At 32.7% G+C, this 22,435-nt stretch overlaps 2 protein-coding genes across 5 annotated transcripts in view; one reads left to right on the top strand and one right to left on the bottom strand.

Moving 5' to 3' along the window:
* LOC107450275 (ectonucleotide pyrophosphatase/phosphodiesterase family member 3) overlaps positions 1–20,551 on the top strand; it is a 47,470-nt gene extending 26,919 nt beyond the window's left edge. For all 4 annotated transcript variants that reach the window (XM_043041575.2, XM_043041576.2, XM_043041578.2 and 1 more), the window contains 12 exons: positions 987–1,125; positions 4,649–4,757; positions 4,840–4,959; positions 6,774–6,927; positions 8,646–8,721; positions 10,466–10,553; positions 10,635–10,816; positions 12,382–12,564; positions 13,911–14,049; positions 16,376–16,580; positions 18,038–18,200; positions 20,346–20,551. In XM_043041575.2, the coding sequence (XP_042897509.1) occupies positions 987–1,125; positions 4,649–4,757; positions 4,840–4,959; positions 6,774–6,927; positions 8,646–8,721; positions 10,466–10,553; positions 10,635–10,816; positions 12,382–12,564; positions 13,911–14,049; positions 16,376–16,580; positions 18,038–18,200; positions 20,346–20,486 (1,699 nt within the window). In that variant the 3' untranslated portion in view covers positions 20,487–20,551. The remainder of the gene's footprint in view (positions 1–986; positions 1,126–4,648; positions 4,758–4,839; positions 4,960–6,773; positions 6,928–8,645; positions 8,722–10,465; positions 10,554–10,634; positions 10,817–12,381; positions 12,565–13,910; positions 14,050–16,375; positions 16,581–18,037; positions 18,201–20,345) is intronic.
* The window catches only part of LOC107450274 (phosphatase and actin regulator 1), a 173,871-nt gene that overhangs the window by 143,455 nt on the left and 7,981 nt on the right, over positions 1–22,435 (bottom strand). The window lies entirely within an intron of this gene.

Below are 22,435 nucleotides of genomic sequence, written 5' to 3'. Positions count from 1 at the left end.
CGCCCACATGTTGCGCGGACTGTTAGAGACTTCTGTTCAGCACAACGCATGCAACTTCTTCCTTGGCCTGCTTATTCGCCGGATATGTCGCCTATTGAGCACGTGTGGGATATGGTTGGTCGGCGTCTCACTCGTGATCCGCGTCCTGCAGTTTCCAAAGACGAACTTTGGTTGCGCATACAAGCGATATGGAATTCTCTTCCTCAAGCAGATATTCAACATCTGTTTGACTCCATGCCACGTCGTATAGCAGCACTTATTGCAGCGCGTGGTGGCTGCACCAAATACTGATTTCGGACGCTTAATTTGTTTCTTTTGTTTTGAAAATTTCATCATTTATTTGTATCAGTACAAGTCGTTTCTGCATTAAATTTCATTTGATTCTGATGATTCTTTCATGGTGTTGCATTTTCTACAAACAGCAGTTTATGTGCGCAGACTTGCAATGTAATGAAAATGTTAGATAGATAATAAGTTATAAGATGAGTTACTGAGGAAAATAAGTTCTTAATATTTGAACGAAAAATACTAAGAAAAATTTTTGGCGCTATGAAGGAAAATAACGTCTGGAGAATCCGTTATGACAACGAACTTTACTTCAAATTCAGAGAACCAGATATAGTGAAAACTGTAAAGGTATATCAATTTAGTTGGATTGGGCACAACTACAGATACAATAAATTTAAACTTAACAAATAAAAAATGATATTTAAAAAATGTGAAAGAAAAAAGTTGCCAAAAAGTTCGATACAGTTGAGAAAACGTAACCTGAAATTAGGGTCAACGGCTGGAGAACTGTAGCAGCGGATAATTCCAGATGGTTAGAAAATTTTTAAGACAGCGTTGGCCTGAAGCTGGCTGTGGAACTACAGAAGAAGTTCGATTTTGATACAAATATTCTTTTATTTTATACATTTTACCAGCAGATTATTATTTGACTTTTTTTAAAAAAATACTCACTCATTACATAGTAGTATCTGTTTCAGAAAAACGAGTTATAATGCTAGGGTTGATCAGATTCTTCAATGGTTGGAACTCCCTCCTGCTAATCGACCTAGTTTCTTGACGCTTTATGTAAATCAGCCTGATAATGCTGGACACCGCAATGGGCCGGATTCAAAAGAAGTGAGAAGCCACAGTTAATATTTACTTTTTAATTCAGTTTTGTAATTAAAACAAATTAGAATTCTTCATCAATGTTTCCAATACAATTTTCTTTATTAACATTATATATTGAACTTATTTAATAAAATTTTTTCTACAGTTTTGCAAATAATACATACATTCAACGCAATAGGTAGTTACAATTACTTCGAGTTAGAATTTTGTATGCAAAATGCTGTTTATTTCAATCATGGTAAAGTTAAATTTACACTAGTAAACATAACTCAAATGTGGGTTAGTTCCATCAAAAAGGCCTCCACAAAAGCTAGTTTGTCCCAATGCTTGAGCCCGGAGTTTTCTTATCTTATGCTTTGGATTCAAAATTACAAGATTACGGAGTTGAAAATTAATAGTCTTGTAAATTTAGAATGAGGTTAACTGTTTAACGCCGTTATTAAAAATAAATACTTGATCTTGCCTAATTTGGGTGCGGGGATTTCAAATCTAAAATTAGTTTTTCTCCTAAAGCTACCTATACATTTTTAGTCTATTAATAAGGGGGGGGGGCATAAATGAAGTGACAAACTTCCAGGGTACATCATCAGGGTTAAAACTGCATGATAGGAACCCATGTCCAGAAATGTCGTCGTATGCGAATAGGGGTGTAATTTTTTTATCTGTAGCAAGTTCGAAATTGGTTGTAAATTTAAATTTGTCCACTCTGCGTACTTGAAAACCTAAGACCACATCTAGTTTTGAAGTAATTGGATTATATTAATGACTTATGAAGCGTAACACTCTTATTGAAAAATAAAATTTTAGTAAAATTCGTTATAATTTTGTAATATAATCTAGTTCATGTTACCGGTTTCAAAACGTTCAGTTAGTAAAATGAACAAAACATGTTTAAAAATGTCGTCGTACGCGACTAGGAGTGATATTATTTATTACGAAACCAGTTGTAAATTTAAATTTGTCCACACTGTGGACTTGAATATGATTATAAAAATCTACAATCAATTCTAGTTTTGAAGTAAGTGGATTATATTAACGTATAATCTTGTTTATAGTACCCGTTTCAAAAAGCTCAGTAGGCAAAACGATCAAAAAATGCTTTTAAGTGATATATTAGTAATATTGATAGATTCATCATCGCTAAAACATGAATATAAATCACAACTTCAAAAAAAAAAAAAGTAAATAAATAAATTTCACAGCAGTATATTTGTGCATGACATTGTTAAGGGTCTTTTATTGGTGTTTAATCTAGTGAAATTGCATTAAACTATAAATGATCCTAGATCTACATGGTTGTTTCAATGATCTGTGTAATCTATTTCGTTCAGATAAAATTTTCACTTTTTCCTGGAAAGGACACTTTTATTATTGGAAAAAAAATACAACAACTTACACTTTATCCTACCCAATAGAAGAAACTGTATTGAATGTGTAATATCTGAACACTATAGAATAAATATGGTGTTTCGTAATCACCACCCTTAATGTACGTTTTAAGTATCCTTGTTTAAAATTTAAACAAAAGCATTTACACATTAGAAGTCGTTAATTAATATTTAAGCGAAGGAAATAAAAAAGTTAATTGAAACGTGAATTATTCACTTGGAAGCCTTGATTAAAAACACCGAAACCAGTTTGAAGACAGGTTTTAGTGCTTTTAACTACGTCTATCACCCTAAGCATAACATCAAGTTTACTATAATATAATAATATATATTTTTACTTTCCTTATCAGAAGAATGTACACAAATTAAATGTACCGAATATATAGTTAAGTGTAGACCAGAAAATCGTCATCAACACCTGATGAATCATTAACGAATTAGGTGGGATTAAGGAAACCAAGACTTGGAACAGAAGGAAACTGAGCGGTGGTGAAAGTAATTATTGGAAACACCTTTAAGGTTCATTCGGCAATCAAATTGGTTTTCACTTTTTTTTATTTTATTCTGCCTTCTACGTTAATGATTCCTCAAATTTCGATAACGTTTTTAATTCCCGCTTGCCTAAATAATAATTGTAAAGAATGTACATTAAGGGCTGTAATTAAACTGCTGTTTGTAGAAAATGCAACACCATGAAGGAATCATCAGAATCAAATGAAATATTATTTTAATAATGGATATAGGATATTATGCAAATTAATAAAGTTTCAGAGCCATCGCGCGTGCGTGGCGCGCGCAGCGCCCTCTGAATTGATGCTGAAAGCGTATAAATAAAGTGCTGTAGCGGGACGTTGAAAATAGTCTATGATTATTTGTTAGTGGCAAACGTTTAGTGAGACCTGAGTATGCCTCCACGACGGAAGAATAAGAAATTCAAGCAACTTACGGAGTTTGAACGAGGGAGGATAATCGGCCTTCGAGAAGGAGGATTTTCCTATCGCGCAATAGCAGCTCGTATGCAGCGGAACAGTTCCACAGTGATGCGAGTTTGGAAGCAGTGGACCGACGAGCACCGAACAACTCGAAAAACAGGCACTGGACGACAGAAGGTGACGTCAGAGCGCGATGATCGACACCTGCTCCGCATGGCGGTGAATGATCGCACAGCTTCCTCCAGGCAGCTGGCAGCACATTGGTCTACTGCTACAGGTGTACAATTGTCGGCTTCGTCAATTCGTCGTCGTCTGCTGCGCCGTGGATTGCGTGCAAGGGTGCCATTATACAGGATTCCCCTCACGGCGGATCATCGACGGCTGCGTCGGCAGTGGGCTCTTGAGCACAGAGACTGGCGAGCTGATTGGCACCAAGTTGTCTTTTCAGATGAATCACGCTTCAATTTGTGGACCCATGATGGCCGTGTTCGTGTTAGACGTTATGCCGGTCAACGCTGCCTTCCTGAGTGTATTATTGAACGACATAGTGGTCGAACACCCGGAGTTATGGTCTGGGGTGCGATTTCGTATCATGGACGATCCAATTTGATACGAATTGAGGGTAATCTCAATAGCAACAGATACGTCCGTGAAGTGCTACAGCCCGAAGTCGTTCCTTTCCTTCAAGGCATCCCTGGAGCTATCTTTCAGCAGGATAATGCACGCCCACATGTTGCGCGGACTGTTAGAGACTTCTGTTCAGCACAACGCATGCAACTTCTTCCTTGGCCTGCTTATTCGCCGGATATGTCGCCTATTGAGCACGTGTGGGATATGGTTGGTCGGCGTCTCACTCGTGATCCGCGTCCTGCAGTTTCCAAAGACGAACTTTGGTTGCGCATACAAGCGATATGGAATTCTCTTCCTCAAGCAGATATTCAACATCTGTTTGACTCCATGCCACGTCGTATAGCAGCACTTATTGCAGCGCGTGGTGGCTGCACCAAATACTGATTTCGGACGCTTAATTTGTTTCTTTTGTTTTGAAAATTTCATCATTTATTTGTATCAGTACAAGTCGTTTCTGCATTAAATTTCATTTGATTCTGATGATTCTTTCATGGTGTTGCATTTTCTACAAACAGCAGTTTATGAAACATCGTGTATTTACTAATTGAATACTTATTTTTTTACCCCTTTTATATACAGGTAAATCAAGCAGTGAGAGGTGTTGATCAAATGATTGAAAGGCTCTTTGCTGGTTTGCAGTCCAAAAACCTGTTGAATTGTGTCAATGTCATCATTTTGTCTGATCACGGTATATGAGAAAGAACAGATATTTTTCGCTGCTTTTTTGTTTGATTTTTTTTTACTTAATCTTAATTTTTTTTTTTATCTAGGTATGTCTAGCACTGACTGTAAGCTCGTTGTTAACGTTGAAAATTATGTTAATGTTTCGAATATCTTTTCAACTATGGGTCCTTTTGGCAGAGTGCGTCCCAAAGGCAGAAGAGATGCAAGTAAATACTTTTTCAGATTTTCATTGCATTACTTATTTTTTTTTATTATATTGATGATACATAATACAAATTAGGTTGACTTTAAGCAGTAACATATGAATGTATAAAATGAAAATATACTCATATTTTTATTTAATTAGTAATATGTGATACCTAGACTTAAAATGCGGCAACGAGCGTTTCGTCATGTGGTTTTTCAAATACAAATAAACGTTTAAGAATTAAAAAAATACATAAGTCAATGCACTGGTCCTTGTTGGAAATGTTTTTTTTTTATTGAAAACAGTATGATTACCAGCTAAAGCCTTTAAGCGATCCTAATAGTCGCTTTACACCTCCTGTTAATTTTCTTCGGCAACCGAACAGGCTTCGATGTTTTGTTCTTTTCTTTCCTTGTTAATGAATCATCATGTAAACCCCCTACTTCCGGAGTTTTACCTTTTTCTACAGGAGATAAGCACCCCGGTTCAGATCAACACCTCCTAGAAAAGAGTAGGCCTCTGCACGGGTTACCATAAATATCCTTTAGTAGTCCAAACGTAATGACATATTTCGTATTTTCAACCACTGCGCAGCTTAGTACCCCGAACGTAATGACATCTTTCTTATTTTTCATCAACTGCGCAGTTAACTTCGTCACATCGGACTACTAATTTGATCCGTGCTGAGGCCTTCATTATTCTAGGAGGTGTTGTTCAGATGCCCCGAAAAACAATGCAGTTCCAGTTTTTAATGATTTGTCAGGTTTTAATAACTCTACTGCATTAAACTTTGTAAACATACTTATAATTATTAGAAAAGTATATTGAATCCCAATTTCCTAGAGAATTTCTAGTTTTTAAACTCTAGAGATAGATTTTATATTTATCGCTTTTAGATAGATCGTCATGATTGTGTGCGTTTGATTAAAAATTCGCTTCTAAGCCCTTTCTAGTTTAAAAATATCGCAAATGATATTAAGCACCCCAAATAAGGAAATTAAAAACATCCTTGATTCGAACAAGCTTTTTCTTAGACTATAAAGTAATTGGTGACCATGGAGTTTAACATAATATTTTATTTATTTTATTTTAAAAAGTTTGAATTTCTAATGATTGAAGATGTAGCGTATCTACCACTACAAAATTACAACTACAATTCACTAGTATATAAGACATGTTAACTCGATTCAATGATGGGGTACCTTTTCATAGATGAAGGTTGACATGGTCGATATCTACTATTCCCACATTGGTGACCTTCGGACGTGATGTGAACACGCCTACCTAGACAGTAACGCCTACTTCGATGGATGATCCACATTAAAAAACAGTTGACTTGCTACTTGTGTCTGCGACTTTATCCATCTCCTCGCACTGTTGCTATTCAGTCTCTTCTCAAACACCCACAACGCCGGCTTGCATACACTCGACTGCTAAAGGCAACACAGGAGCGACTACGACCGTGAAGTTAATACACCTCTCACATTCAGCACTCATAAAGTACGGTGATCTTAATACAGCTCTCCCGGTTTCGCACAAAAACAGCAATGATTCAACTAGTGGTATCCATTCATCGAATTCTATCACAGATATAATTCTGGTGGGGGAGTACTGTAGCGTATCTACCACTACAAAATTACAACTACAATTCACTAGTATATAAGACATGTTAACTCGACTCTATGTTTGGGTACCTTTTCGTAGATGACGGTTGACATGGTCTGTAACACCGCCCCCCACAGAAGATTGAAACTTATGATGTTTAATCATGTTCATACCCTAATCATATGTTTTAAAGTTTCACAAGGCATGTTGAACTTTTAACTATTTCAGATGTGTTAAATAGTTTGATAAAGAAAATGCAGTGCCAGAGTCAGCATATGAGAGTTTATCCCAAAGAGCAACTCCCAGTCAGATGGCACTATGCAGACAGTGACAGAATCGAACCCATCTTCTTGGATATGGACTCCCGCTGGACTGTTGTCAGGTGAATGTCTTTAATTATAGCTCTGACCATTTTTTATTAGCAGCTGCATGTTTTGAAAGAAAGGTACTAATCGTAGTATCCCTCTAAAAATATATTTATTTTGCTTTGCCTCTCTTTTTACTCATAAAGATGCAACAGATATTTGTCCCGCAGTGAACTGATCGGGCTGGGATAGCCTGGTCGATAGGACGCTGGACCCATGTCCGAGAGTTCGTGGGTTCGAACTCCGCCGGCCGAAGACTCCCCGTGTAGTAAAGTGACTTATGCACGTTAAATCTGTCGAGTCGCAAAAGTCCTCCATGTTCCCATAACAAATCAATACCTCTGGGGGTACTAGATTGGAGATCGATCGTTCTGTGATTCAGGTCAAAATTACGATCTATGGATGAATGAATGGGTCCGCCCTATAAACGGGTGTGACGTATGATGCGGCAGAAGTCGAATTCTTGACCATAGAGGGCGCCACTGGAAAAACAAGAACAATCGCATCCCCTCTGCCTAAACAGGCATACGTCAACAACAACACAACAGTGGACTGACCGTAAAGACACGGTTCCCAGTGGAACACCGAAATCAAGCATCACTGGCTGCCGTCAGTAAGAGAGTAGGTGACCACTTTGCCTGCGTAGGGACTGAGGGTGCGTGGTATCGGTCCTCGTTAAACTGTTCTACCGTAAAGTGCTCGACTTCGCACGCAGGTCGTCGGGCTACCAAAGCAGAAGAGCCATCCCCTCTTCAGTGGATCAAATTGCGATAGCATGTCTTCGGATCATCCTCTGGGATGTTTCCCAGACCGTCACCAATAGCCCATTGTGCAGCTCTAGTGCAACGCAATGAAAGTACCTACCTACCTGGAAATCATCAGATTAATTTACATGAAAAGAAAACGCATAAAAATATTGTGATAAGGATAAATAAAATTTGAGGATTTTTTTTTACTTACAGTCGATAGTGTACAATATTAGACTATATCTGATAGGGCTAAGAGGCATAGTAGGCCACTGTGCACTGTTTGCATTTCTGTACTCTGATTTAAATTTTTAAGAAAATTTTACTCTTTATTTACAATTTTTTTATTCTTTTTATAAATATAAAAAATATAAAAAATTTTTATAAATGTAAAAAAATATTAAAAGAAATAAAAATTGTTATTAAATATTCCTGAACAATATGTACACATCTAAAAAGTATTTGATAATAAAATTAAATCCTCTATAAAGTTATCTAAATATTTTTGCCAACGTCTTACTTTAAATGTGTAGCACATTAAAACTTCTAGGTCTTAAAAAATCTTAAATTTAAATTTTTTTAAAAATATAATATCTTTGGACTATGCCTTACATTCGATGTGTATATTTGGCCACATTTTTATGTCCGCAATTTTAATATTCAAACACAATTAAAATTTATGTTTTGAAAAATTCATGAGTTAATTTAAATGATTGAAACATATTTGTGAATATTGGACTGAATTGTTAATGATTTATAAAGTGTGCTGTCTCTGTGTTTGCAAAATTGCTTTTTATATTGCAATAATATTTGTTAATAGTTTATTATTTATTCTGTTATTTTCTTTGTTTTTATATGGATTAAAAATTCAAAACAGTATTTTAATTTGCCTAAACTCCCTGTGTTTGATAGCTTTCTTACATTGGTTTGCAATATTTTGTCAACATTTATTATGTTATCATAACAGTGTGTATTATTTTTATTTATAGTCGGAGCGCAAAATCTGGAGATGACATTTGTAGCGGTGGTGCTCATGGATACGATAATTATTATACTGATATGAGAGTAAGATTATTATTTGGCAGCTGTTTTTTGTGTCTGATAGCATGTGGTGCACATGCTTAATTTAAATTGTGATAACACACCAACTGAGATTTAAATAATTATAGTAAATCTACACAACACAATTCTAAGGTTTGCATTCGAACTTTGTATCCAGTTCTGCGCATGCGCATTGTTCAGAGTTGATTTAAGTATTCTTTACCCAACAAGCAATGTCGATAGATTAGGAAAAAAAATCAGCTTAGAATATAGCTAGCAATGGTCAGCACGCATCCTAAACGAGTTATTATAATCTGGTTATTATATATACATTATATATGCATATACAATGTATGTCGTATGCATATACATTGTATATGCATATACATATACCAATGTCGCTGACCAGCCCTCGAAACTACTTGCAGCAATACATTAAACCCGTTTCATCTGCTCTCAAAATATATATTTAAGTATTCAAAATAAAATTGAAACTTCATATATAAATATTTAGAAACCGAAAATGGAGATTAAGATCGAAAGAGAATTATTTCGATTTCTTTTAAAATAATTTATTCTTTTTATTCCCCGCATTAAATCGGTTTAAATTATTAAGAACAATTTGAAAGAAAATAAAATTGAAAAATATATAAGTTATGAATTAAAAATGAAAATTCCATTCGAAATCTGTTAAATTTGATGTTTTAATTTTATCCCTACCGTAAGTGCGTTTAAATTATCAATTTCAACCAGTAATAAATGACGCATGTATGTTTAAGAATTCAAATTTAAAAATAATTTCTTGCAAATAAATATAAACACCTACAAAATCGTAAGATACAATAGAGCCCGAAGTTACACATTCGTTAATTCGACGAGAGGGTAAAAAAAATGCGGTTGCAATTTAGAATTTTAGAAATCTCTTTATATTAGTTTATACAAATATTAACATGAAGTTCTCTAATTAAAACATTTCAAATATTTTTTTTTATAATTGAAGGCAGATTGCTTGATTCTTAACTTATAAAAAATTAGAAAATTACAACTTTTTGTTAGAATTTCAGACTTTTATAAAAAACAAAAAATTTTTAAGTTTTCTGCTTGAATAATTTTAACTACAAAAATTACTTGTCTTATTGAAAAATAAATTCTTTAATTAACTCTTAATTAATATCTTTACTTAAAAAATTCGCAATGATAACATTTTTTGCTTTGATTTATTTGTGTGGAATCATTGTTATTCAAAAAGAAAATATAGGCTTATTCTCTGGCCAAGTCAAAAAAATATTTTCCCTTTGCGGGTAAAGAAAAAATATCAATCACTTTTAAGGTTGTAAATATATTTATAGTTTTAAACAAAACGGTATCTAAGGAAAAAAATTAAATTGTACAACTTATTTTTATATAAAATTTAAAATAAATTCCTAACTATGGAATTTGCAGATTATGATCTCATTTATTTGTATAATATTTATATACTTTGTATTACATTACACTATACAGTTTTTATTTTATTTTAGTAACAAACTTTCTCTTTTTTTATATTATAACAAAACGGTATAATTTTTAAAAAATAAAATATAATATAAACTTACAATTTTTTATGGACTCAGCAGGTAAAGATAATCGACATTTCTTATATTCGTATGGGATAAGCATGCTATATCTTATAAGACATTCTTTACTTTTTTTTGCTTCTATAATAAGCAATCTTTTTACTTCTGTAACATTTTTAAAAAAATCAAAACTTTCTAAAACATTTTTTCAGTCTATTTTCATGGCTCATGGTCCATCGATAAAATCTAGCACCAAGATCAAGCCTTTCATCAATACCGAGTTGTATGAATTAATGACTGGTAAATATGATTGCAAACAAAATATTCATGATATTATCTGAAATTCTTTCGATATTGATTATTGGACATTCTATTTATTAGAACTGATCAACATCCAACCAGAACCTAACAATGGTACAAGGGGAAGTTTACACCAAATTCTGAAATCTCCAAAAAAGTTGCCAATTCAGCTGGAACAGGACCCACCTGCTACTGGGCTTGTTCCAAGAGATAATCAAGATTATAAATTCCGAGTCGATGCGGCAGAGTGTTCTTGTAAACAGGTATTTTTTTTATTTTTTTTTGTAAGGCGTTAACCGAAACTTAAAGGAAGGTTGCTACCAGTGGATCAACAAAACGTTTTTTAATCATAAAATTCATAATATAAATATTGCTTTAATATTTATATTCATGTCTTTAAATAGGGGATGTAGCTATGAAATGTTAAATAAATATTTATTAAAGGAAATTCATTGTCCTTTTGCAATGGTAGAAGCTTTTCACCTTTATTAACCCCTTAACGATCGGTTAATTTCAAGAAAACGGTCATAAAAGTGCCTATTTTTTTTAATCTCTGAAAATTGATTGGTGCTGACATCTAGTTTAAAATAAACTAACTATCTACATTTATCCTGGTACTGCCATCTGGTGTGTAAATTGAGAAATGAAATGTTTTCCGGGCAAAAGAAATGAATTAGTTTTATTCTTATTGGCGCATTACTACTGAACACTCCAGCCCGGAAATATCACGGGAGTTAGAAATAGAGGGCGAAACCTCACCCCGTCATTTTCACGGGAGCGAGAAGGAATTAAGGTAGGGAATTTCTATAAATTTGTTGGAAGTTCATTTAATTTTTTACTAGAGTGTCACTTTAACACTATCCAGTAATATGTTTAAAAAATTATGAGTGTAATTCATCAAAGTAAAAGGAGTATAGAAAGCAACACAAATGGTAAAAAATGCATTGAAACATATTAATGGATGGAATGAATGGATGGGTCCGCCCTATGGGTATGAATGGGTCCGCCCTATAAACGGGTGCGACGTATGGTGTGGTAGAAGTCGAATTCTTGGTCATAGATGGCGCCACTGGAAAACAAGAACATTCGCACCCCATCTGCCTAAACAGGCATACGTCAACAACAGCAACAACAAACGTATTAATGATAGTTTGCATTATTCTCTGAATTATTCTCTAAATGCTACCCTGAAATCTGAAAGAGGAATTTTATTTAAACCGTAAAATAATCCACGAATCTACAAAATAACTTTGAATTTCGTTTATTAAAGGCAATTAAATGGTTTCTATGGTCGAGTCATCTGTCCATTCCTATAAACTCAGACTAGCTCATTCAAAGCAACTAGCAGTTGGTACGTAATAATTACGATAATTCGGTAATAATAAAGTAAACGGTGTAGCAAAAAGCGCATATTTTAGACTATACTTTAATTATTCTCCTTAGCAATTAAGACACTTAACGTAATATTGTTATCTATGATTTGTTTACATTGAAAAATGCGATAAAAAAGTACAAAATGTACTGGAACTTTTTTTAAACGTAAATGATAAGCAGAAACTCTTTGTCAAGATTTCGGTTTCTTAAAGTTCGAAAACTATAGCAAATAGTGCTAAGTTAGAGCCTGGTATCAAAAACAACGACAACAAAAAATGGTCATAACCTTAGGAAGGAACCAGAAGCTCTATTCTATTTCTGCATTTTAAGCGTTTACTGAAAATTATACATGAATATAGATATGTTTGTGTTTCACAACTATTAAAATTTGATCATTTGTAAACAGTTTTTCCTTGTGTATAACATAATTAGTGAGTTTATAATGTTTAATTAGGCTCGTAAACAAGTGGAGATTACTGATAAAGATTCCAAACGAGATCTTCATCTACCATTTGGTGTTCCATACAGCGCACAAGACAACAGAACGCTACTCATGATGTATAATGAAGAAAACATAATTGCATTTGATCTGAAATATAGATTACCTTCGTGGACATCATTCAATCTCGAGAAGAAGGTAACAACAATGTTCTGAGAGATGATAAATTTATATTATTGTACAGCTTTTCATAATTTAATTTTTAGAATTCGGAGATAAATTATAATCATTTAAAGTTACGATAAAAGCAAAAATGAATTTTTTAAAAATTAATTTCTAAAATAAAAATAGTGTGTAAATTTTGGATGAATGCAAATGCTTTAATATATTACTTTCCTAATATTTAAAATTTTTTTTAAATATTAAATAATACCTATTCTATTCCCTTAAAAAAGCTTTTAATCATGCTTTCGTTGAAGAGAAATAAATAAATAAAAACACCAAAGTCCTGCTGTACACGTCCGCAAGCAATACAGCACAGAAATAAAAAAAAATTTCCTTGTTCGTTTTACCCCAGAAATGAAAGAAACGTTCCTTATTCGTTTTACCCTATAAGTAAGAGAAACATTCGTTGTTCGTTTTACCCCAGAAATAAAAGAAGCGTTCCTTGATCGTTTTACCCCAGAAATAAAAGAAACGTTCCTCGTTCGTTTTACCCCAGAAATAAGAAAAACGTTCTTCGTTTGTTTTTCCCCAGAAATTGTCCCGTTCGTTGTTCGTCATATCACAGAAATGGCAAAGATAACTTTGTTTTCTGTAAGGCACGGAACACTAAAATAAAGAAATATGTGGAGCATTCTAAAAAACTTCAAATTATACTCATATTATTTAATTTAAAAAAATGATAATGTTAAATAGTGCATATTCTATTCAATTAACAAAAGTTTCAACCACTTGCGCTTGAAAGAAATCCTACGTACGTACAAAAAATACTTTTGTGTAAATGAAAAAAAACATTGACGTGCTATACACGTCGACAGGCAATTATCACCGGATTGAAATAGACGTTTGTAGTTCGTATTAGAGAAAGCGAATATGCTTTCAATATTAATAAGAATCAATATTAATAGAATCAATATTCAATATTAATCGAACAATAAACACCTTCCCGTGAGCTACAGTTGACTGTTTTTGTAAGCGCATCTGCAAATTTCTTGATTGCGCATTAATTATACTATAAATTAAATTATAAAGAATTAATTAATAAATTAATTAAATTAATTAAATTAATTAAATTAATTAAATTAAATTAATTAAATTAAATTAATTAAATTAATTAAATTATGAATTATATAGGAATTAAATTATAAAAAGAATTTCAGAGTATTCTATAAATTTTGCAGCAGTCCAAACAATTCTTTTGCGATTTGCTTACTTTATTTCCTAACCATGCAAACATCAGGTATCGTACCTGAATTTGTATCCTGTTTGAGAAGGATACCTTAATTAAAAAAAAATTTATCCATTAATTTAATTTATTTTAGGAGGAAGTTTCTAAGGTGGGTGATGTTTGCTTCACGGCTGATGCCAGAATACCAAATGCTGATACTGCAAAATGTAGTGATTATGACAACACAGTTGTGAAAAGGAAGTCAATTGTACAACGTCCTCTTTATCCCATCAGTTAGTATTCTAAAAACTTATCAGCTATACCACAAAGGATTAAAATATTTATAAGCCAAAAATATTAATCAAAAAGTTTTGTCAGTTAGAAAATGAATGAGATAAGAAAAAATTATCAACTTAAATGGTAGGATTTTCAGTCCTGCTAAAAGGATTAATTTTTTTCTAGCATTGCATAACTGCAAATGAAATGTTCCTATCCAGTTCGATATTTACCCCGACCCGACTATGTAGAGATCAGGAAACTGGCCTTGAATATGCAAGGTTCTGGGTTCGAATCCCGGGTAAGGCATGGATGTTCTTTCATTCTCTGTACTATCTCTCCCTGCTGTGGGAGTACCGTTTGCCCACAAAATATGGTGCCCCCGAGAGAGTGGCCAACAAATCTGCCCTGCAAAATGCCTGAGTTGACGAAATGTTAACACAGGTGGACATTGGAACATGGTGCGTAGCGTTTTTAAAAAGTGCTGAAAAGTGCGTATTTTCGATTTCCGTTTTTAAAAGCCCTTAAAAATGCTTTTTTAATGGACGTTTTTAAGAAGTGCTTAATTTTCCTTTTTCGAAAATGAGATTTATGAAAGTTAATATCTATTTTCGCCACGTATTATGTAAAAACGTGCTTTTCATATTTTTCTATTCAACGTTTTCAGAATTCATTCAACCTCGACCAATTTCAGCATACCGTCAGTCCTTAGCGCACGAAAGCGCCAATCATTTTACAGGTTTGGTGAAATACTTGCGAGTCCGCTTGTGCGTCTAGTGAGCTGGGTTCGGTAAGATTCTTGCACTCTCATGTGCAACTCTGCTGCATTTTGCAAGATATTCTCCATTTCAAGCTTCATTTTCCACCCTCTGAAATCGAACCGAAAAATCTCTTGATCATTTTTTAATGACTAATATAATCAAGAAAAGAGTTCTTTGTCAAATTCTAGTTATTTATCATGATCATGTAAAGTCTTTGAAAATTATTTTGCATTTTGTCAATTTACATTGTGCTTAAAAATATTTTTTGAGTGCTTAAAAAAATACTTAAAAGGTGCTTAATTTTTGTTAAAAGATTTGGCTACGCACCCTGTGACAGTAAAAAATGAAAAAAGTTCGATATTTAGAAATTAGATATTATTTGAAAGTTTCTACGGTTACTATTGTTAACTGCTGTTTTTAAAAGCACTGTACGCAGCATTATACTCAGAAAATAAGAAACCATGTATAAAAAATTGGATAATAGTTGAAGTTTCCTAAATGGTAAACTATATTTTAAAAGTTGTTGCTGATGCCGAAAAAGAAACAGTATGAAAGAAGCTAAGACTGAATAACTTTTAGTCACTGATAGTTTATACTTAAGATTATTGCTTAAGACAGCTAGAAAGAAAAAGATCAAAAGCAATTTTGTTGTAGAGCGATAAAAGAAATTTTTCGATAAAAGAGCATAGTGACAATATTTAAGTTTACCATTTACGTAAATAAGTTATTCAAGTACTATAATGAAATACCGAGTTTTATCTTTCTTCTCTTTATAGCATAGCATACTTCATACTATGATATTTGAAGAATCGTTCTCTAGTTTTCGAAGTAAAACTCATTCTTTATGTGTTCAGGAGTTGAGAAGTAGATTATGAGCAGACTTTGCTCCAAGGAACTTCAACAAGGAAACTTTCAGTTAACAATTTTCTCCAGAACTGCCTGACCGAGTAGCTTTTTTAATTTTTAAACAAAAAGTGATACATTTATTTCTGTAGTTTATATCAGTATTGTGTAAAAGTTTTTATTTATAAATATTATTTTACATGTCCTGAAGTGATTTTTCCCCAGGGTGTCTGCAACTGCCTAGAGAATTTTATTATCTTTTAAAATGTAACATAAAAATTGGTTTTGGATGACTGCTGACAAGAAAACACGCCGTTTACCTGTAGCTTTGACAATTTTTTTTTTTGTGTTGCTAGAGTTAAATAAAATTTCTTTGATTTTCCTCATGGATACCAAATTTTTCTCATTTTTGCCAAGTAACAAATTTCTCTGAAAAGAAAGTGTTCCTAAGTACCGATGAGTGTCTCCTTATAATTGCTAAGTATTTTTTTTCTTTTTTTTTTGACCAAAGGATGTCCACAACTGGCACATTCACATAATTTTAACGATTTTTATAACAATCATTACGTAAAATTATCAATAAATTCTAAAAAAAAAAAAGAATCTTTTATACCTATAATATACAATACATATATGACTAAAGATTGTAATTCATCCCATAAACTTTTATTGATTATTATTTTAGTTTCCCAAAAAAATGGAAGCAATACTAACTAATTTTAATATTTACATTTTACAGGTTTTTCAAAATCTGCAACAAAGGAACAAGCTTTATATGTTTCGAATTCTATTCCAAAGTCAATGAATCACACAAATTCTCTGGAAACAGAAATCAACCGAATACTTAATCGGTGGGCTGCCCAAAGCGGCTCTTTGAATGTAGTGATGGGTGCTGCTTTTGATTTATCTGCAAATGGTCTGAAGCAATCTCTTGGAAAGATAATGTAAGCTTTGCTTTATCACTCAAGCTTTACTTATAGGCCACTCCGAAAATTGATAAACATGACTTTCTAAATGATTTCGAAATTATCGTCTGCAGTACCGAACAACAACAAAAAGTTTTTTTTTGGTGACTGATTATTTGCGGTAAATAAAAGGTTTAAAAGGCGCACCTAAAGCATGTTATTACGTTATTTTACTTCTTTGACTGGTTTAAAAACTGAAATCTTTAAAATATGTAATTCGTATAACTGTGTAGAATTTTCGGAATTATGCGGTTTACTTTAATACTACTGAGTTTTTTTAAAAACCCAATGGATAAATTAAAAGTATTTCACCGCATTCATTAACAGAATTTGAGAATTAAGATACTGGAGTTTCTTGCCAAGAGGCCGGATTTGGACCATGAGAAAAACATAATTGTTGGAGGAGTTAAAGATGTATATAAATCCATTTCTGAACTAAAATTGGTAATCACGGCAAAAAATGTCCATTTTCTACTTGCAAAAATATTTCTAAATCATCTTTTTGAAGTTATTCGACTGAAAGGCGAAATGGCATATTACTAAAACTATGATGCAACAGCATTTCAGAATCTTTTTCGTTTTATATCGTAAAAGAGGATAGAGCGCTCGCCTTCGAACCAGGTGAACTGGGTTCGAATCCCATCTATAGCTGGTTGATACGAATTCCAGATCCGGCTTACACCGACCACAGTGCTGACGTAAAATATCCTCAGTGGTAGACGGATCATGGGTTAGAGTCCCCTTGCCGTCAGGCTAACCGTGAAATGTTCTCGTGGTCTTTCTATGTAACGCAAATGCGGGTTTGTTCCATCAAAAAGTCCTCCATGAATTCAAATTTCTCCCAATCCAGGAGTTCCCTTGTAATCTGGATTGAGTTCAAAATTACAAGGCTACCACGTTGAACATAAGTAGTCTTAACCCAAACATTGGGTCGGCTGTTCAACGAAGGTTATAAAACATTTGTATTGGATCAAATTTAAAAATTATGAATTAATAATGTAAAAAAATATATATTTTATATTGATGTCACTTAAAATTTCTAATTTCTGAAACAATGACGGTTAACAATGGTTTTAATTAAATTTATTTTTAAAATTTTGCATTTGCAAATTTTTTTCATATTTTATATTTATTCATATTTTATATTTCATATTTATTGTATATGTACTGTCATATCTATTACCTATCGTAATTATTCGAATTTATTGCGTGTCGTAATTATTGTATATCTTGTAAATTATTGCCTATCTTAATCGTAATTATTGTATATCTTGCAAATTATTGCCTATCTTAATCGTAATTATTGTTTCTTGTCAAATGAGTTGGACTAGAATGAAGTGAATGTCTCTAACTTCGTCTAAATTGTAAATTCATATATGAATACTTTATACGACTAAGTAATGACTTCATTATTTCTTTTCCTTTTCACTTTACAGAAGGTTAAAAGAAAAGTATGGATCATTAGTTGTACCAACTCACATTTTTGTAATAGCAACTTGGTGTACTACCTCTTCTGACTCTCTGAAAAATTGCCCTCCATCGAAATTGGACAGTAAAGGATTTTTGCTACCAAATGACCCATTTACTCAGAATTGTGAAGTAATGTTTCAGTTTTTTATATAAAATAATTTAATTTTTTAACATTTATTTAACTAACAATGTAGTTACTTGATTTTAATTTTAAAAAAAAAGGGATATATAGCTATTTTTTGTTCTTTAGTACGTTGACCGAAGGGAACAGCGTACCTTCTTTAGTTTTACCTCGTCTTCTCTTTTTCTCGTACTAAAGTTTGAAGATTATATATTTAACAAAAAATTCTCTAAGTCTTTTTATCCTAAAAGTATAATAAGACCCACGTATCATATTTAGTTTATAGCAAAAATTCTTTAAAGACATGAAATCTCTGTCTTAGTACTGGACATAAATTTCTGAGTGATATTAATTTTTTATTCGTGCATAAAGAATAGTTTCAAAAACGCGGCAAATTGTCCTGAGTACGTGAAGAAAGGACGGGGCAACGCGTTCTTATGACACGGGCGAATTGATGAAATATAATTAACGCACTACCAATGATTATTGTATTAATTAGCGCACTTTATTTAAATAAGATTTCATTGGAAAACACTGACCATTTCTAACTGCTGCCGTACCTACTCAGCTTAATTATCTCTTTCCACATTCTCGCCTTTATTCCTTTCTTATTCTTTAAATTTACACCTCTTCCAAGAGTAAGCATTAACTACGGTTACTTTATGAGGCAACATTTATTCCATCTGAATTAAGTAAATTGAAAATTAAATAAGTAATCGTGTCTAGGCTTTTTGTTTTGAGAAAACGTCGAAAAGTTTTTGATACCTTATTTCATTCATAATTTTGTCAATTCGAAAAAAGTAGCATTTACTTTTAAGAAAATTTTCTCAAATGTGCATATTGTCGAATTGAGTAAAAAGAATAATAAAAAGAAACTTTTTTTTCTTCAAAGAAACACTTACAGCTCTGTTCCATTTTAAGTATAAAAAATCTAAGTACTAAGTAATTAAGTACTTTTTAAAAATCCATTGTTTTATTAAATATAAAAATCTTAATATTTTTACCCGATTACTATTTCAAAATGATTAACAATAATTAATTAGCTTTTACCTTCAAGCAACTCTGATGCAAGCATTGGTTTTGGCAGAATTACTCCAGGGATCTCTCCAGACATTTTGTGAATGGTCCTGTTTTTGTGAAATTGTGAAAAAACTATTCATAATTTGTGAATATAAAATAAGCGTCGCATTCTTTCAACCAGGGTCCTGCTTTTGTGAATTTGTGCAAATAGGGTCCTGTTATTACAAAAATTGCCAAAAGCCTTTTCAGGAAGTTTTTAAATTGTAAATAGATACAAGATTCAGCTCAACAATTGCTGCTACTAAATTAGAGATGCAACTGCAACATACAAGTATTTGGTATTTAGCCTAAACACACACAGAATATTCATTTCGGACGAATAAGGGAACAAAATATTTCACATTTTTAATAATTTCAATTGGCATAGTTTAAATGACACAACTTAGTAATGCAATTTTAATGTGCTACGCATTAAGTAAACTTAAATAATTCTTAAATTTATAATATTTTATTTAAGAAATTGCCAAAAATTAATTTTTATTTGCATAATATTCTATTAATTATTTTTATGAATAAAAATAAATTGATCAATTATTTATGTACAGAAAATATTAATAAGAATGCACACACGATGTTTGTAAAAGTAGAAATATTTTCTTAGAATACTACATTTGGAATTTAAACTTAGGGAAACTTAGTTTGTCTTGAACCGTCTTTCTTCCCCCCCCCCGGGGAAGGAGTTAATTCGATTAACAAAACAATAATGAAGATAAACAAATTTGTGAAGGTTCCACTTAATAGATAAATTATTTTGTGAAGGGTCTGTTTTTATGAAACAGATATTTTGTGAAGGGTTCGTTAACGGAGCCAAATATTTTCTAAACAGACCCCTGTACACTGAAGCTTTTTTTTTTTAAGAAAATAAATTAAGAAAAATTACTTTTGAAAGGGAATTAAATGCGAGTTTCGTTCATATCTTTTTTATTTGACTATGAAAGATAAAAAATATTATTTTTTTAATTAAAGACACTACTATGTTTGATCATTTAGATTATTTACCACTTAAATGTGTACATAATTATTTATCTACCGCAAAACCTATAAAAATGTTATTGATATTTTTTTTCTTTTAGTCTCCAAGTGCCATGATCGAGAAGAATTCAGCTCGAGTTGTGGATATTGAAAATTTGACTGGACTCTCATTTTTCACAGGTTTGCCAGTTTATGATGCCGTCAGATTGAGAACTGGAATGCCACAAAGATCTGTCTCTTAACCATCATATTATTTTGAATCCATGTAAAAATGATGAAAATTCTATTAAATTTTATTATTGTTTTATTTGTATTTGTTTTACCCATACCATCATACTTTATTTCGTTTTATCGTTTCGATGAGAATTTCTTTCCGAGCCGTTCGGAAATGCATTAGTTGGCTTTCAATCTACACTATCTACCAATATGTACACGTGTGATTGAAAAGAAAAACTAACTTTATTCATAATCAATAGTTGGTAGAGCCTCTAATTACAATTACAGCGTAAACCCTCGGGCATACTTTCCACAAGTCCTTGTGTAACGGCTAGTGGTATTTTCTTCCACTCGCCTTGGAGAAGACATATAAGTTCCTTCACCGATTTTGGACGGGTAGTACATCCCTTAATTCGGCGATCCAACTCGTCCCAGAGGTTCTCGATAGGGTTCAGGTCTGGGCTCTGGGCAGGCCAGTTCATTGGATTAACCCCATTTTCACCATACCAAGCCTTGGTGACCCCCCGCAACATGACAGCAGACATTGTCGTCCTGGAAGTAACAGGGGTCCACCCCGTAAAACTGCCACAATGTAGGAATCACATTGTCATCCAAAATAGTGAAGTAGGCATCTTGCATGAGTTGTTGTAGTTCATTTACGTCGCACTAGAGCTGCACCATGGGCTGTAGGCGACGGTCTGGGAAACATCCCTGAGGATGATCCGAAGACATGTTATCACAATTTTGATCCTCTGCAGAGGGGATGGCTCCCCTGCTTCTCTAGCCCGACGACCTGCACGTGAAGTCGAGCACTTTACGGTTGAACAGTTTAACGAGGACTAATACTGCACACCCTCGCTCCCTACGCGGACTGATCCAAGTGGTCACTCACCCGCACACTGACTGGAGCCAGTGATACTTGACTTCGGTGATCTGCTGGGAACCGTGTCTTAACGATCAGTCCACTGCGGGACGCGTCTTGAATGGGACTAATGCCGATGTTGTTACCTACACGATATATACCGGCTCCAGGGCATAACGTATCTCAGGACCGTAGATATAGTCATTTGCATGGGTGTCCAAATTCTAATTGGTAGATAGTGTATTTGACAAATACCATAGTAAATTTGCCTCACAGTATTATATACTCTGATTCTTGGACATACTTTAAAGCTAGAATAAAACTTCAAAAAAATTACAAAACAAAACTATATTATAAGTTTTGTCGATTAAATTTTTGTTCCCACAGTTAATTTTCAGTCCTTAAAGTTCACACCTACTAAGAAGTGTCTGGTGATATGATTTTTCTTAAGTTTTTAGAGCTGGATATCATTTTGTAAGAAAAACCTTAAGTGACCCCACGTTTGATATGTTATTGGGTAATGAAATGAATTTTTTATGAGTCTTTTTCATAAAATTTTTACTAATCTTATTTTTCATTTCGATCATTTTTTCAATTGAATATAGGCATAGGAAATGCATTCTTAAATTTCTTAGCCAATCACAAGACTTCATAAAAAGAAAAATCCGTTTTTTTTTCTTCCTTTTTCTTCTATTTACTTTTTTGAATTTTTCCATTTGAATTAAACCATAGAAAATAGATTCTTAGTTTTAGTGTCAAACCTAGAAATAATAATGATGTAACGGATAGCTAATTTTCTATAAGCGTATTTAAAAGTTTCGATAGTGTATTTTTTTAAAAATAAATATCGAAATTTTTGAACTTTTTTCAATGGAATAAAACCATTGAAAATAGATTCTAAGTTTTAGAGCTTGACCCAAACTCAAAACTTCAAGAAAAAGTAGATTATTTGTTTATTTTTTTCCATTTGTTTTTCCGAATTTTTTCATTTATCGACGAAATAAAAATATTTGAGCAAAGGTTGAAGGTTTGGAATCAAAAATATCAAAACTGTTTATATATATATATATATATATATATATATATAGAGATATAGATATAGATATATATATA

This window comes from Parasteatoda tepidariorum, chromosome 4, assembly GCF_043381705.1.
Source record: "Parasteatoda tepidariorum isolate YZ-2023 chromosome 4, CAS_Ptep_4.0, whole genome shotgun sequence".
NCBI lineage: Eukaryota > Metazoa > Arthropoda > Arachnida > Araneae > Theridiidae > Parasteatoda > Parasteatoda tepidariorum.
The sequence above is the reverse complement of the archived record's forward strand: the minus strand, read 5'-3'. Positions and strand labels throughout refer to the sequence as shown.